Source organism: Rhagoletis pomonella, unplaced genomic scaffold (assembly GCF_013731165.1).
Source record: "Rhagoletis pomonella isolate Grant_MI unplaced genomic scaffold, Rhpom_1.0 Rhpom_scaffold_00013, whole genome shotgun sequence".
Lineage (NCBI taxonomy): Eukaryota > Metazoa > Arthropoda > Insecta > Diptera > Tephritidae > Rhagoletis > Rhagoletis pomonella.
In genome coordinates, this window is record NW_023458567.1 from 17,012,988 (window position 1) to 17,030,100 (window position 17,113).

General features: G+C 39.0%; 3 protein-coding genes across 4 annotated transcripts; 2 read left to right on the forward strand and 1 right to left on the reverse strand.

Annotated features, from left to right (window-relative positions):
• Positions 1 to 3,919: 3,919 nt before the first annotated feature.
• Positions 3,920 to 7,123, forward strand: LOC118748884 (cingulin). Its single transcript, XM_036483607.1, has 2 exons — positions 3,920 to 4,556; positions 4,626 to 7,123. The coding sequence occupies exons 1-2, from the start codon at positions 4,501 to 4,503 to the stop codon at positions 6,553 to 6,555; spliced, it is 1,986 nt and encodes a 661-aa protein (XP_036339500.1). The 5' UTR covers positions 3,920 to 4,500; the 3' UTR covers positions 6,556 to 7,123.
• Positions 7,124 to 7,284: 161 nt separating this feature from the next.
• LOC118748885 (protein SREK1IP1) lies at positions 7,285 to 8,405 on the reverse strand. The gene is made up of 2 exons (XM_036483608.1): positions 8,108 to 8,405; positions 7,285 to 8,034 (listed from the first exon to the last, which is right to left on the reverse strand). Exons 1-2 carry the CDS (start codon positions 8,210 to 8,212, stop codon positions 7,498 to 7,500), a joined length of 642 nt encoding a protein of 213 aa, XP_036339501.1. The 5' UTR covers positions 8,213 to 8,405; the 3' UTR covers positions 7,285 to 7,497.
• Positions 8,406 to 8,898: 493 nt separating this feature from the next.
• On the forward strand, positions 8,899 to 15,205 carry LOC118748883 (AP-3 complex subunit beta-2). Of its 2 annotated transcripts, none has more exons than XM_036483604.1 (6): positions 8,899 to 9,132; positions 9,217 to 9,978; positions 11,605 to 12,424; positions 12,494 to 12,714; positions 12,788 to 13,859; positions 13,919 to 15,205. In XM_036483604.1, the coding sequence occupies exons 2-6, from the start codon at positions 9,253 to 9,255 to the stop codon at positions 14,704 to 14,706; spliced, it is 3,627 nt and encodes a 1,208-aa protein (XP_036339497.1). In that variant the 5' UTR covers positions 8,899 to 9,132; positions 9,217 to 9,252; the 3' UTR covers positions 14,707 to 15,205. The 2 variants fall into 2 exon arrangements, with proteins under 2 accessions (XP_036339497.1, XP_036339498.1); XM_036483605.1 differs by having other exon boundaries at positions 8,899 to 9,125.
• Positions 15,206 to 17,113: the final 1,908 nt, after the last annotated feature.

Here is a 17,113-nt window from a genome sequence, read left to right on the forward strand (position 1 = left end):
TTTCTTTTGCTCAGCAGACAGATACATATGTATGGGTTTGTTTACTGCTAATGGAAAGGCTAAAAGCCAACTCCAAAATGTTTATAATCTTCTATTCTGAATAGTTTGTGGTAAATACCTTTCGAATTCATAAACACGCGTTTCACGAGCCAACCGAGCAGACGAGCTACGTGTTCGATTTGGAGGTCAACCGGTGGGTAGGAGATTGACTAGCGGTACGGCCGCTTATCACTGGTATGGTAGCAATTATATTTGTAGTCATGTACATAAATATGTATGTATGAAGATACGGGAATAAAAATTAAAAAAAAAAAAGTTTAATAGTAAGAAAGTTTTCAATCAAGAATTTACCATTAAAGCCGGTTTTATGCGCTTGTTTATTTTGAAATGCGAAAAACATGCCATTTATGAGGACCAATCTAATACATTTGCTAGGCATTAATTAAAATTTAGATGCTTGTTGGAATTCGATTAGATTAAGTACTCTTAAATGGGCTCATTTGTGACAAAATATTAATGGCGTTTTCGTTTCTACCAAAAAAGTTTACCTTCTCTTTGCCCTCTAAGCACATATACTAAGAAGAGGGCAATGAGAAGGCAACATTTTTTGTAGAAACGAAAACACCATAAGAAAATTTTTTGTCACCTTTTCGGGCATTACGCCAATTGAAAATTTTCACTTAAAATCAGCATGGATGCATCGATTATGTAGATTAGGTTAGATTGAAGTGGCTGACAGTGACCCTACTAGTACACCTAGGCCCCTTTTTATGAGCACGTTGTAATACCACACGGTTCGTGAGAATCCTTCTACTCAAACCATCATGAGGAGTCTAAGAAATCTAATAGCTGTGATATTCCAACTCTAGCTATGTCGGTTAAAGCCTTCCTTCTTCTTCTACATACAAAGTGCGGGACATTCACATAACACGTGTTGCAAGGTTCTACCGCTCTTCTGCAGTAGTCGTTATGGGGAACTCCCGCATATCTTCCGGTGGCAAACTAGCCTGTTATAAGGGTCCATGGGTTTTGTTATTTCCCTTCTACCCAAGGTGAGGACACCAGTCGCCCATTTCCCATTCCATTCCGGCCACATCACTTTCGTCTTGCTGCAAGTGGTGAAACTTGTCCATCTGTCACCGGCTAGATTAATAGACACATACAAGGATCCCTTAGAATGAGCCTGTAGATAGCGAGCGACATGCCATCTTGCAATTTTATCCGCATTACTTTTACTTTCACCCATTCCATGTGAGGAACAAACTGCTCAGCCATCCCGCTTAGAGATCTGCGGTAGTGCGTTACGGTTTTTGAGTTGCATATGACCGAGGCATGTGCTTTGAGTGCCACTTGAATGTCTGACTAGATGATGATGTTGTTACACATTACTTCTTCTGTTCGTAAGTGCTCCCCGCCTTTTGTATTGCAAAAACTTAGGCGAAATGATTTTCCCAGCCCCAACTGTGCCGAGAAAACTCCACTTCCTAGTCTTATCTCTCGTTTTGTACTATTAGTTTAGAAGTAGAGTGATCAATTTTCTTGAAAAGCCCCTCCGGACCGAAATTCTCTACCTGGAATAGAAATTGTATACCGTGAGGGTAGGGTGGAATTCCCAGCTCCATGCAAACGTTTCTTTATGGCGGTATGGCTTTCTTTACCTGCTCTCTCTCTTCACACGCTCTCTCTCAACTCTTTTACCGGATTTAGTTTTGGTCCAGTACCTTTTATGTCTAAGTATTTTGCGGATTCTTTAGTGAGGACGATGTAGTGTGGGGATCTTGTACTTCCTAGTGAAAGGCACCAGGTCAGTTTTGCTAAGATTTCTTTAAAGGCCTTTCTACTTAGTAATTTTTCAATTAATCTTGGATTACCTTACAGGATATCATTCAGTGCTTGTGGAAATTTTTCCCACACAACCATCGCAAGGTCGTCAGCATACGCAATGACCTTAGAGCCACCCTCCTCTTCCAGGGCCTGCAGCAGTTCATTAATCGCCATAACCCATACAACGTCGATGTCCAGCTATGCTCCTGCAGGTTTATCCGCACCACCTTACCTACAAGCAGAAGCCTTCTTTTGAGACTAACTGTTAGTCGAAGCCCAGATTCGTTGGAGCCGATGTGATTGTCGTAGGCGTAATACGTTAACAGCTTCCACGATATCCAGGAACGCTACCAGTGTATACTTCTGTATCATTAAGGATTGCACAATATGCGACACGATTTCGTACAACGCAATTACATATGGGCGGGCTGAGGTGTCATAAGTTTGTTTGCGACCGATTCCCTGCAAAAGGAATTAAATCGTAGTCGTACGTTGAAAAAAATTTTGCTCCTGCTAAACATGGATTTTTCTCACAAATCTTTATACCTCCTATGAATGGAGCATGGTTTTTTCTGAGAAGCTTTTTGGTGACGGAAATGCTTTCGGAACTTTCTCGTAGGGTACTGAAACTTGTTCTCTCATCTTTTGCGAAACAAGGATTAGAGTACAACTCCACAACAAGCTTTACCGCTTTACAGATTACGGTAATCATAATGCAGGGCGAAAGCTGAGGAAGGTGTTTATTGTCTCTCGATCATTGCCATATAAGGCAGCTCCGATCTGAGAAAGCTTTAACTCCCTGTGCGTTAATATAAAATTTATAGAAAGCTTTGAAAATTGCATCCCGCATGATATGTTATGCTTGTGATTGACTTAAGGCTTGTCCTAAGGGCAACAGCTGAGATCCATAATCTAAGTCCTTAACTGGAAGCGTGCGGACCTTACTGCTGGTCATATAACAAAACACACGACACATAGGGACCTACCGTGGCACCCAAAATAATATGCTCAAAATTTATTTTCTAAGGCTATTCCGACCCTTTGGTGAATCCAGTAAGTTTATCAATGGGCTAATATTCCTCAGTTCTTCGAAAAATCTAAACTTCTAAAATCTTCGATCTACGAATTAGTGTCGTATCTGTAATTTGTGCCCAGTACTGCGACTGAAGACAACGCGACCACTTGCTGCCACGCCGATGGCGAACTAATTCCGACGGTGAATAATCCGAAAATTCCCATAGTCACTTTCGACAGTCTACTCCTTCACGGCGCATTGTCAATAGGCTACAGAGCCCCGACAAGGTCCTCAAGTCGCTAGCCGGAAGAAACGTTATTGGCAACGTAAAAGGCAATCGGCCGGCCGGTTGTTAACTATGCAGCGGCCATGTGGTCGCTGAGGACTAGCACGTACAGTGGACGAACCTACAGACATGCCATAACACGCCACTCCGGACCGCGACCGGATGCCATTGCACCATCTACACGGCAAGGCACAGATGCTCCCCATCAAGGAATAAACCCAATGCTCTGGAAGCAGTTCCAAGAATGGTGTCACAGACGGTGGCACCCGAACAGATACCTTCTTTCAGCAGAGCTCTCGTGAAGGCACGTAAGGTGGCACCTATGCGAACTAACGAACGAAGGTTCATAGAATAACCTCTGTACCCGACAGCATACCGACAGGCTATAAACGGCATTCGCATGCAGTCGATCTCGACCAGCATGGACTCCCGACCTGTGAATGCCGTTTTGGCTACATAACTACCGGACATGGACGGGACAAAGCTTTGTCTTTCTCGGGAACTTCGCTATGTATACTTCAGCAGGCAAAACTCGTACCTGAGCAGATTAAACGCAGAAGTGCCCAACCATTTCCCGGCGTGCGGAGAGTCACGCCACGACTCGAGACAGCCCTTAGCATGCCCATTCTGGTTTACATCTAGGCATAAGTTCATGGGCAAGATCAGGAGCTCAAGGTTTTACTCGTCCAAATGCTGTTGTGCTCAGAGTCAAATAGTCTCCTTCAGTCGTTTTCGTCAAGCTTATCTTACGGTAGGGTAGACTCAGGAAACGTTCTGTTTCAACGGGGTCGGACCAAAGAGAGACGGGTGTTAGTGGACACCAAACGCTCTTGTTTCAACTGGTGAGTAGTTTTTAAGTAAGTGCAAGTATTCACGGATATACATACAGGCATTTTCAAAAATAAATCCGGCTAACTATCGAATCTCTGTTCGAACTGCATTCAAGAATGATAAAATAAAGATTTCGCATCCCCGAAGACGATGACATTTCTCAATTTCAGCGGATTTAATGTTTCTGAGGCGTTGTTTACTTTTTGTTGAAAATTGTCAAAAACAGCAATACCAAAGGAGCGGCTTGCGGAATGCGCCACATTTGTTCGCTATATCGTGATCTGCTTTAATAACGTGCTCAAACTTTTTTAATTTAACTCGAAAGATTTATCGAACAGAGCTAAAAGAATGGAATCAATTTTTTCAGTTTTGGCAGCACCACGCGCGTTTGCTAACAGCTGGTAAAACAGCTGTTCATTTGTTTATAAATTAGACATAAGAATTTTCATATCACTTTCGTTTGGAAAATTTTTGTTTCTCCGTATTATATTTGTACATTTCCATTGTATATTTAAAATTTCATAGTATTAAATTATGCTTTAAGATGGACTTCAGCTTAGACTCTAAAACCGATGAAGATTTTTTTGGATCATTAACACGGTAAGTCGGTAAAGTTTTGCAAGTTTCTGTATGCCAAAAATGTGGTCCTTGTTTTTTCTTTTTTGGTAGGCTAAACACCGATTTGGAAAATCTTTTTGAATTCGAAAACCAACGTAGTGTAGGAGGTGAGCAACAGGAGTCTCTCAAGTACCAACCCACTAAACAAACATCGAGTAATGCCCCCACTACAAATCGAACTATCACGGCCAGCTCAGGCGCAACAGTGCAAGCCTGGCAAACGCTGCTGGCAAAGGTCGCTTATGCTTATAAAGAAGGAGTGCCTGTAGGCAAAGCGGGCGTAGCGCTGTTGCAAAGCGTGGAAAATGAGTATCGAATAATCATCTACAAAGCTAAATTAAATGTGCTGACCACTTGTTCGTTGCGCGCTGACATGGCGCAAGTTCATCGCAGCCACAACTATTTGCAATTCTACGACGATGACTTACTCTGTTGGAGTGTTTACTTCGATGCAGATGCCAACACTGAGGAGTTCGTAGCAAAATTAATTGAACTGAATATTGTAGTTAGCGAAGGTGAGCAAAAAGGGGGAAAATATGCTATTTCAGAGTTAGAAAAAGCTCCAGAGAACAGTGTTTCGATTGCGGCTACTAATCCAATGTGCTTTAAGGATATAGATAAGCCTCCTATAGTAACATCTAAACCCACCAAAACGGCGTTAATATGCCGCATGGCCAAAATGGGTCAGCAGCTACCGAAATTGTCACCAGCAGCAAATTTGCAAAACAGTTTAGATGCCACCGACTCTTCGGATGCCGAGATAATATCCACGCCATTAGCAACGCCACAACTCAAACACCAATCAACGCCGCGTAACTGCAGTAGAGCGTTGGCAAAGACACAACCGCTGTCCTTGAGCCAAATAAATCCATATCCTAGTGGAGCGGTTAGTGGTGCTTTCGAGACACAATTCATGCAAATGATGCTCTCCGAAAATCGTACCCATAGCTCCGAACTGCGAATGAACATCAACAGATTGGAGAGCAAAGTAGAGAAAATAATTGATAAAATCGACTTGCTACATTCCAGTTCTGGCGATAAAGTGGATAAGGAAGATGAAATGTTAGCACTTGAAGAAAAAGTTTTGGAACTGAAGAAAGAAAATCGGAAGCTACGGCAGACAATCGAGGGGAAGTATGAAAGTAAACCAAATTGTGAACAAATATTGCAGACCTTTAGCGCTGAGCTGGCGGATGTAAACCTAGCCAATGTCGATAGCCTGGAGAGGCTAGTAGGCGATTTGTTGAAGCAACGCGCAGCCATGTATAACAAATTAGAAGAATGGGAAAGGGATCTGGCAGAAAAAAATGTGCAATTAAAGACGAATCAGTCCCGTATGGACGATGAAGAAGATATGTTGGCAAAAACGATAGCGAAGAAGGCACAGCTGGAAGAAGACGTAAAATCGCTGGAAAATCGCTTGATAGATAAGGAAAAAATAGAAAGTGATTTACGCCATCAACTCGCTGAATCGAATAAAGAATGTTTAGAGCAGAAGCAACAGTACGAGGAAAACAAGCATAAAGGAACCCAACAGGAAGAGGATTTAGACTCACTTCAAAAACGCTTGGCAGACAAAGAGAAAATAGAAAAGGATTTGCGGCACCAACTGGCTGAAGCAAACCAAGAGTGCCTTGCACAAAGACAACAGTATGAGGAGAGTAAGCTAAAGGAAGCGAAAGTCAACGCAAAAGTACGCGATTTGGAAGAGCAAAATACTAAGTTGCAACAAACACTGGAAGAAAATAGTAAGAAGGCGGGGAGCCTCAATGAGGAGGCAGATGAGTCACATGAAGATAGACTATCCGTTCAACAACAAATTGAAACAGTATTGAAGAAGACAATGAACAATTTGTATGCTAGCTTAGCAACTAAATTGGATAATATTGTGCCAGTTCAGAAGAATGCCGTTATAGCAATAGTGGGCAAAACCATACGCGAGGAAACGCTCAAGGCAATGGACGAGTTGAAGCAAAAGTGATTGTTACCCAATGTGTACGCGTTGAATGCTTGTGGTTATATTTGTATTAGTAAAGCGGTTAAAATAACACTATTCCAATAGCTTTATATGCCCTACAAATTATCCAAATTATGTTATAATAAAATTTATACGTAAATAATATAAATTGATTTTGTTTTAAACATATCAGTCGGTACTGTGGTAAATCTATGGAGCTATATTTTTAAATGGATTGCTTCCACAGCCGATATTGGGGACAATAATCATTTATGAGGTTGTACGAAAAAGAATCACAAACTAAGCCTTTCAGTAATAATTTTCATTATTATTTGTAGCATAATTAATTTATTTTTCCTTTCAATAAGATCAACCAAATGTTTACAAACCAAGCCTTTGCAGCAATCTAGTTTGTATGTATGTATACCTTTAATAATATTACGTTAAATACATACATATATGCTCTATTTTTCCACTGAGAAATATAATTTAACTAATCATACAATTAATGAAACATGCGCGCATAGGTATGCAATGTATATTATGCATACATTTATTTGCTTGCATACAATCTACGCAAAGCCAAAATAAGATTCTTAAAGTCATAACTATTTTTTTTTAATTTGTTTGAGGACATAAATCGGCTATTATGTGTAGTGGGCAGTGGTTGTTCTACATATTAGCTACATACCTACAAGGTTCGAGCTTGAGTGAGATGGTTAACTATTTTTGGCACTTTAACTAATTAATACGTAAAGTCACACAGCAGTTTTAGAATCATTTATCGCCTTCAAATGGCTTAAGAAATAAAATTAGCTTTATATGTTACATATGTTTATATTCCAACAATTTATTATATATGTATGAACTGATTGTGGAGCAGGAAATCAGCCATGTAATGTTGCTTGCGTATCCTTAAAATCAAGCCAGTTAATCTCATTATCTCACAATGTCACACAACCCATTTTAATCGGAGCTTGTCTCATCTTCATCACTGCTGGAAGGCCGCGCTGAAGCACGATGCTTCTTGCGCTTCACACGCGACTTTTTACGCCGCATAGCAGGTGTTTCAGCTTTACGCTTGTACTTTCCCTGCTTGTTTTTCTTGCGGCCATACTCATCGTCGTCACTGCTAGTGGGCGATTCTTCATTGTCGCTGGAATCTGATTCGGTGTCCGAGTCTTCGGTACTGGAATCTGTACTACTACTACTGCTGCTGCTACTACTACTTTCACTTGAAGCTGAGGATTCTTTGTGTTTTTTATGTTTCTTACTTTTACCGCGACTTTTATTCCTTTTGCGTTTTCTGGAAGATGACGATTTCTTTGACTTTTTCTTGGACTTGGATTTTTTGTGACTTTTTTCGCTCTTGGTTTTTTGTAGTTCGGCTTCTTTCTCCTTTAATTCCTTCATGCGCAACTCAGTCAATGGTGTTAGATAGTCCAGCTCGGAATCGGAGCTAGTGCTGGAAACGTCAAGCACAATTTCCTTATTGGGGTCAACCTGCCGAAAGTGGAAATTAAATTTTCCTCTTGATTTTTTATTATATTTTTTAATAATACTGTAGGATATATACCTTTAAAAAGTTGCGGCACTGGTAGGTTAAATGCCCTGCATATCCACATTTCTTGCATGCTGCGCGGATGGTCTCCTTGTTGGGATTCGTCAGTGGGAAGCTCATTATGAGTCGGTGGTTGGTCAAATTGCTATTTTATTGCTTTCTGTTGCGAGTGAATATTGTTGCGGCTTAATTTTTTCAATTTAGGCAATTTTCCGCTTAACCTTAATTTTCCTGCCAGGTAAACAACAAATTTTCGCACCGCACAACAAAAAAGAAAAACAATCTAGTGTGTTAAATGTACTCGGTATTAGTAATGTCAACATCTGTGGATATAATGAAACCGGTAGAGCTTAGTTCTGAAAAATTCTTAATTTGCCGACTTTGTGAAGTGCAAATAGGAATCCGAACCTTTTTCCTACATTTTATTTGGCATAAATGCAAAATAGCTGCAATTCTCGAATTAAAAAAAAAAATGTATACGAGGATTGATAGAGATCATTGGGGTGAGCGTAGGTTTCTTTTCTTGGGGGGAAAACAACAACTACAAGAGATATTAATGGTAAAAGTTGAATTTAAGCATTTTTTAAATCAAAATTGTTAAAAAACCCATTTCAAAAAATAAACCGTTATTTTCTGCTCAATGATGAGATTTGTAGGTATTCTGCATTTGTTTCTTTAATTTAATTAGTTTTAAGCTTTCACGAAGTTTTTCGAAAATTTTATAAAAGTTTGATTCATTTTGCCACCCAAAATGCACTTCGCTATACAACACTTTAAACTTAAACTTTCTCTAGAGATGACAGTAGCCAGGAAACGTCATCAAATTTGCAGCGAAGGAAAAGTGCGAAAGTGTGAATTCTTTGAAAAATATTTAGTTTTTCAGGCAGATTAACTGCAAAATCAAAAGTAAATGGTAGAAAGTGTTCGTGTTCGCGCCCGTAACTTAAATCCTAAAATAATACTGACGCCGGTTCAACAAAAACTCAGTTTTCCCAACTTTTTGCTACTATCGCCATACGCCCCCAAAAGATTGGTAAATCGTAAGCACACAAACAACTGAACTGCTGAAGCAGCGCAACCAAAGCTGAGAACAAAGCAAACTCATTGATGCACATTTTTTCCAGTTTATACAGCATTTGTCCATTGTCACAGCGCTGTGAATGATCTCTTCCGCCTCACCAGTTGGTCTGTTCGGAAGCGTTTACAACAGCCGAAGCAGCAGTAGCATCAATAACATGCAACAACAATCCAGCGCCTCCGGCAGCAGCCCATTTGCCGCCTATTCATCCTCTTCATCCAGCCCACAAATGGGCTTAGATGTTGAATTCGGTGCTGATCCTGCGAGCGGCGCATTCTTTCAAAGTGAAGGACGTAAACATGATGACCTCAAACAGATGTTGGACAGCAATAAAGACGGACTGAAGTTAGAAGCCATGAAACGCATCATCGGCATGATAGCGCGTGGTCGTGATGCAAGCGATTTATTTCCAGCTGTTGTGAAAAATGTGGTTTCCAAAAATATTGAAGTAAAAAAATTGGTATACGTATATTTAGTGCGCTATGCTGAAGAGCAGCAAGACTTGGCCTTGCTCTCAATATCGACATTCCAACGCGCATTAAAAGATCCAAACCAATTGATACGTGCCTCAGCTTTGCGTGTACTTTCGTCCATACGTGTCAGCATGATTGTACCCATTGTTATGTTAGCTATACGTGACAGCGCTATGGATATGAGTCCATATGTACGTAAGACAGCGGCACATGCCATACCGAAATTGTATTCGCTGGATCCAGAGCAGAAAGATGAATTAGTGACGGTTATTGAAAAGTTACTGTCCGATCGCACAACGCTCGTGGTTGGTTCTGCGGTAATGGCGTTTGATGAGGTGAGTTGGTTCGAATACAGCTAAAATTGCCGTCCTTGGACTGAGTTGTTAGTGTTCGTAATTTTTTTTTTTGATATCTACTATATATTGCAAACTGTATTTTTAAAATATATAATATATAATAATATATATAAAATAAAAAATAAAGTAGGTTTAAAGAGCTTTATAAATTGACGTTTCCATACATTTTTCAATTTATAAACCTTTTATAAAGCTACTTTATTTTTTATAAATAAGGCCAGATAACTTTTATTCAGAGACATAAAAAAATAAAAGTCAATCAATACTCATTATATTAAGATAAATATTTTTCGAGTCATCTATAATTATTATTCTTAGGTCTTATATTATAAAAGTCCTTTCATAATATTTAGCTGAGAAATTAATATTTTTAAGTCTTCATATACTTATATTCAACAATTTTTATTGAGCTTGATGCCGTTTTTAATGAAAAACTAATTGCGGAAAAGCAACAATAATTTAAAAAAAAATTGTAGAAGAAAATACTTTAATTTTAAGACTTATATTATAAAAGATTTTTCATAATAATTATCATTGAGATAAATATTTTTAAGTCTTCAAAGACTCTCATTTCAAGACTTATATTATAAAAGCCTTTTCATAATAATTATGAGCTCGAAAAGTTTTTTAAGTCGTAAAAGACGGGATCTGTTCAAAAGCATTTCAGGATTAGTTGGGAAGCAGTTAGGGGCTAGGTGGGACCAGCTAGGGACTAGTTGGGGGGTAGTTTGGGACAAGTTGGGGCTTAGTTTGGGACCCGTGCAGGACTATATACAAAATATTTTACCACTCATAATTATTATCAAAAGACTTATAATATAAGAAAGTCTTTATAGACTTAAAAATATTTATATCAATGATAATTATTATGACAAGACTTATACTATAAGTCTGAAAATAAAAGTCTTTGAAGACTTAAAAATATTTATCTCGCCGATAATTATTATGAAAAGACTTTTATTATATAAGTCTTAAAATAATAGTTATCGATGACTTAAAAAAATTTGTTCACACATAATTATTATCCAAAGACTTATATTTCTTACGAAAATTTTGAAGACTTTTTTAAAACTCCACCATGCAATAATTATAATTCTTGGTCTCTGCTTTTATTTGTATTGAGAATTTTTTGTTAAGGTAGCTATTATTTTTAAACAAATTTTGTTTTAATATCTTTGTAAGTCAAATACATTTGTTAACTTTATTTTAGCTTGATCGACCATAGTATTTATTTATTAACGTCTAATATTAATAATAATAATAATAAGTAAAAAAGAAAATAAAAATCAAAATCCGTACCACGTAATTGCTAAATTTGTGGAGGTATTTCTTTCAATTTAATTAATATAAAAGTTCTAAATATAAAACAAATTGAACCATAAATAAAGATTTTTAAATTTTATTGCAAGATTTGATTACATACTGGTGAAAGCTTGTAATATAGTGATTTCGGTTTTTCTTATTTCCTATTTTATACATACATATGTATGCACGTATTTTTATTGACTGTTATTAGAAAAAGTTATGTTTATAGTTTAAATTCTAAAACATTTACAATTCGGAATTCAACCTCAATTTTCATTTTCCATATTTCCACATTTCCAGGTCTGCCCGGAGCGTGTGGATCTAATACACAAAAATTACCGTAAGCTCTGTAACCTGCTGGTTGATGTTGATGAATGGGGTCAGGTTATAATTATCAATATGTTGACACGCTACGCTCGCACCCAATTCGTCGATCCCAACGTTGACGAGCCAGTCGACGACAATGGAAAGCAGAACCAAGATGGTGGCGCCGCTGGGGAAAATTTCTACGAAGAATTGTCAAGTGGTGAGTCCTCCGAAGGCAGTGGTAAAGAAAAACGACAGAAAAACAAACGAAAAAACAAGTCTGACGCAACGAAAGAGCGCACATTTTCATCATCCTCATCGTATCATGTGGATTTAGACCATCGTCTGCTCTTGCGTCAAACAAAGCCGTTGTTGCAGTCGCGCAACGCTTCGGTGGTCATGGCTGTGGCACAGCTATATCATCACGTGGCGCCGCGCAACGAAGTGCAAGTAATCGCTAAAGCGCTAATACGCTTGCTGCGCTCGCATAAGGAGGTACAAAGTGTTGTGCTCACATGCATTGCATCGATGTCGACCAAACGCAAAGCCATTTTCGAACCACACATCAAGTCGTTTTTTGTACGCACTAGCGATCCCACGCACATCAAGCTACTTAAACTGGATATACTAACGAATCTTGCATCAGGGTCAACTATTGCGCTGATTTTACGAGAATTCCAAACATACATTTCCAGTAGCGATCGGTCGTTCGTGGCAGCCACAATACAGGCGATTGGACGTTGTGCTGCCTCCATAAAGGAAGTGACCGAAACTTGTCTCGGCGGGTTGGTACACTTGCTATCAAATCGTGATGGTGAGAAATTTTAAATTTTTACATTCTACACAAAGTAATCAATGAATATTTATTAATTTTTAATTGTAGAACACGTCGTCGCAGAGAGTGTGGTAGTAATAAAGAATTTACTGCAGTCCAAGTCCGCCGAGCACTACGAAATCATCTCACAGATGGCAAAGTTGATTGATTATATAACCATACCAGCTGCACGCGCTTCAATTTTATGGCTCATTGGTGAATACAATGAAAAAGTGCCGAAGATAGCGCCCGATGTGCTGCGCAAAATGTCCAAAACCTTTGTGGATGAGGTGCGTCATGGCAGACAGGTGTTAAAAGTTATTGAACTAATACATAATTCCATTTTTCTTTTATTTCCTGCAGGAGGATGCCGTTAAGCTGCAAATTCTCAATCTCGGCGTAAAGCTTTTCCTCACTAATCCTCAACAGACTTCGCTACTCAGCCAGTATGTATTCACTTTAGCTCGCTACGATTCCAACTACGATGTGCGCGATCGCGCACGCTTTTTGCGTCAATTCATTTTCCCATCCAATGGGAAAACCACTGTACTCTCGGAAAATGCGCGCAAGATCTTTCTCTCCGCGAAACCTAAGCCGGCGCTGGAGAGCAAGTATTGCGAGCGCGATCATTTCCAACTCGGCTCGCTTTCCCATTATTTGAATATGCGCGCCACAGGCTATAAAGATTTGCCGCCATTCCCCACTGAGGCGACCGATACTTCTGTGCGTAACATCGAAGGCTATATGCACGAGACCACTGCTGCCACTGCAAGCACTAGCGGCGCGGCAGCAAGCGGTGTAGCCACACGTACGCCACAGAAGCAAGGCGATAAGAGCGCGCATACAACTAATGACAAGAATTTCTTCTCGGAGTCGGAAAAGTCTTCCGCTTACTCAGAGTCTGGCTCCAGCAGTAGCTCTTCGTCCTCATCATCGAGTGATGGTGAATCCTCTGAATCAGAAAAGGGGCAAGTGAATGATGTGGCTGCTGCAAATCCCAAAATACAGTCAACAGGTAGTGAGCCTAAGTCTGATACTACCACTGTACTGGTAAATAAGACAGCCAGCAATGGCAATAATAATGTGCACCTGAATGTCAACAATAACGGCGATAATGACTTGGGTACTTCCGATAGCGAATCTTCATCGTATGGCTCGTCTGAAAGCAGCACAGGTAGTGGCTCGGAATCTGAAGATGGTTCAGAAAGTTCCGAGTCGGAGACGGAGAGCGAAAAGCATCGCAAATTTCAGCGTGTCAAAGAGAAGGCCAAGGAAACGAAAGCTAAAGAGAAGGAAAAGAATGCGGTTGTGGACGAAGCAGCCGCAGCAGCAGCAGCACCGGTGAAAAGCAACCTGGATCTGCTGCTAGACTTGGACGACATACCGCCTGTTGGGCCGGTAATGACACCATCGCTCGGCGGTTTCCTAACGCCTGGTATGTTGCACATATTTAATTTTTCAAATAAGCTTTATTAATTCGATTTTCTGCAACAGCTACACCCTTAGGCGGCGCTGTTGGCCTGCTACCCGTCAGCGCTGCCAACCGCATCGAACTCGTCGGCCCCTCACACATCGAATTCAAGCATCGCGAACTGCTTAACAAACTCTCTGGACACGGACTTCAAGTGAGCTACCGCTTTACACGCGGGCCACATTTATATTCTTCCGCCATGGTCTCCATCGAACTGCAATTTATTAATCTCTCTAGCACTGAAATAACCAATATTCATCTTAGCCAACAAACGCTGCCAGCCGGCATGAATCTCAATGAATTTGCACCTCTGCAGTGCTTGCAACCGCAACAAATGGGCACTGGTGTGCTCGGCATAGACTTCAATGACTCCATACATGCCGTTGAGTTGGAAATCACCAGCAGCGCCGGCAAGTCACGTGTCACACTCAAGCCACCGGTCGGTGAGCTAGTGCGCTCAGTGCAAATTGGCGAGTCATACTTCAAGGAAGAGCGCACCAAGTTGCGTGGCATGAATGAACATCAGAGTCGCTTGCAGCTGCGACGGGATGCAGTCGATGTGGCAGCATTGAAGAAACGCATATTCGAATGCATTAATGTGGCGCCTATTGCGACGAGTGAGGGCAATAATGAGCTGCTTTACTTTGCGGGCCAAACTATGAACTCGAGAAGTCTGGTGTTAATTACTTTGGACTGGCAGACATCACAGGGCGAGCAGTTGGCTTTGATGGTGAACTGTGAGAAAATGGTGATTGGCTCGATGGTGTTGAATGAGTTGCGCAATGCGCTCAGCTTGGCTTTTCAGTGTTAGGATTGGGATGACCCGAAGGGAAACACTAAACTGAAACGAAAGTTTTTTTTTATGATTTGTATTTTAAGAAAAAGTTTAATGAACAAATTTGCTATCAAAAACCAAACTCTTTTTCGGCTCCTTATCGTCTAGCATGCGCTCCAAATTTTCGACGAAATTGCTGAGCAAAAAATATTAAATTATAGCATAAAATGATAAACCCTTTTTATTTACGATGGCTTATTTCGGACGCGCCGATTGAAGTATACTTAAAATTTGAAACTTTAAAATAAGAGCAAACGTTTAATTTACGACTATTTTTTAGTGTTTAGGCTATAAAATTTTAAACAGAACTCTCAACGAAAACTTGCATCTTGATTTGCAAAAAGGGTATGAAAATCAAGCGCAGTTTTGAAAAGTACTTAAGAAAAAATATATATTTTTATTTTTTGATCGATATTTTCCTTATTTTTTTGCAGCGAAAACAATTGCTGATTAAGAGTGAAATAAATGAAATAAATGAAATAAAAAGAAAAAATATACAGCAATAGGCCTCTGAGACGTCTTACAAGCGGCATAAGAAATCTGGAAATTGCAGGTTGGATGCATGAGGTAATGGTACTAGAGGCATTGTTATGCATATTACCTTATCCGATGGAATATGCATGAAAGTGTACTTCAAAAACTTTAGAAAACGTCGAAAGACAAGAAATCATAAGCTCTTGTATTATGACATTCATAAGCTTACAGCGCTTGATTTAAATATAAAAATATCCGAAATTATTCGGAGTGTTGCTGGGGTGACCGCTGTGGTTGCTTTTAAATATAGTTCGATTTGGACACTCGTCAAAATGGTCGCATATTTGTCATGAAATTTGTTCTAACACAGTCCTTTTCACACGATTCTACTAAAAACAAAAATATGTCAGTAGGCAAAATAACTGGCATTCTATAAAAATTTAAACAATCTAAAAGTTCAAAAGTTTATAAGGAATCGTCATACAGAACTGTAAAAATAGCCAAGAGGTTAAAAAAAATTGGATACAGAAGTTATTAAATAGGTGACTCTTAAACTCGGAACTTGGAAGATTTTCATCCATGTTCTGACGGCTCATCCAAACTTTTGAGACCTTCGAGGGTTCTTTAAGATTAAGGGAACATCTCTAAATAAAAAATTACTGCAAATATGTTGAGAGCTCACTGTAAAATAAACTTTCAGAAGCAAAGTTCTAATAAAAAAAATAAAAAAAGTTTAAATGATTTTCAAAAAAATTAACTGATTAAAAAATAGACTACACCCACTACCATAAGGATTGCTAATCGCTTAAAGCTTAATGCACAGACCTTACTTCAATGGAATGGCAACATTTCGCTAGCTTAGAAAGAAAAGTTGCTAAGTCCAATTTAAAAATTTTACAGGAGAGGAAAAAATCTTCCTATAGCCATTTTCTTTAACTATTTCGCAAGACTTTGAATCAAACATTTTGCGCGTTTAAAGCAAAGCAAAACTCCATAAGAATCAGAAGGTTTCGATATTTATTAAAAGATGTCGTATTATTGTGGCCTTATCGGATTTGCGGTGCTTCTTTTGGACTTAGCAAATTTTCCTTTTATTGCTTATGAAGAGGAAAAAATAAAACAAGTATCTTTATAATTTTCGAAACGATGCGTATTCAATTTCTCTAGCCTCCTATATCAAAATATGAGTTTTCATAAAAAGTGGACTTAGCAACTTTTCACTCTAAGCTAGCGATTTTTTTTTTTCAAGAGCGAGCATCCTACATATGGTGCTTGTAGAACTAAATGTGCCTATTTAAATGTAGCGCGAGGTATAATATAGAATTCAACGTCCAGCCAATATTATTGCAATGATAAATCATCACAGTAAGCTAAATAAAGCGTAAGCAAAGATAATTGCCAAATTTCTGCCAGCATAAAAAATCATTAATATTAAACACTTCTAAATACTAGGGCTGGGGTTCTATCCGTATTTTTTTAATTTCCGGATGTTCGAATATCTGATTAAAGAATCCGATTAACAAAATGAACGGATATTAAGCGTATGTAAGAACAGCATAAAAAACGGATATTAGCCAGATATCCGGATAATAAAAAATGGCGGATCCCAACGTATATGCGAATTTTATACGAATATACGAAGGCATATCCATATATATGGATAGTCCCAGCACTACTAAAACTAAAAAAAAAATTGATTTTATGCTCCGAAAAAAAAATTAAAATAATAGGTATCTTTATCTAAACTACTCTGCTGTTGTAAATCTGTTGCCTTTATGTGTATTTGTAAATGGTCAAAATAAATATATACAAAGATTTTAGATGTATGTTCGCGCATTTATAAGCTATGCATTGTGTCTGCATATTCTGAAAGCAAAAGCAAATTTAACTTGTGAGGCCTTTTCTTGCT

Excerpts from the sequence above, each read along its gene's own strand:
- LOC118748883 (XM_036483604.1), top strand. The coding sequence starts at position 9,253 with ATGATCTCTTCCGCCTCACCAGTTGGTCTGTTCGGAAGCGTTTACAAC. Across the intron at positions 12,715-12,787 it reads CCAAAACCTTTGTGGATGAG|GAGGATGCCGTTAAGCTGCA; the intron begins GTGCGTCATGGC and ends TATTTCCTGCAG. Across the intron at positions 13,860-13,918 it reads CGGCGGTTTCCTAACGCCTG|CTACACCCTTAGGCGGCGCT; the intron begins GTATGTTGCACA and ends TTTCTGCAACAG.
- LOC118748885 (XM_036483608.1), bottom strand. The coding sequence starts at position 8,212 with ATGAGCTTCCCACTGACGAATCCCAACAAGGAGACCATCCGCGCAGCA. Across the intron at positions 8,035-8,107 it reads AGTGCCGCAACTTTTTAAAG|GTTGACCCCAATAAGGAAAT; the intron begins GTATATATCCTA and ends CACTTTCGGCAG.
- LOC118748884 (XM_036483607.1), top strand. The coding sequence starts at position 4,501 with ATGGACTTCAGCTTAGACTCTAAAACCGATGAAGATTTTTTTGGATCA. Across the intron at positions 4,557-4,625 it reads TTTTTTGGATCATTAACACG|GCTAAACACCGATTTGGAAA; the intron begins GTAAGTCGGTAA and ends CTTTTTTGGTAG.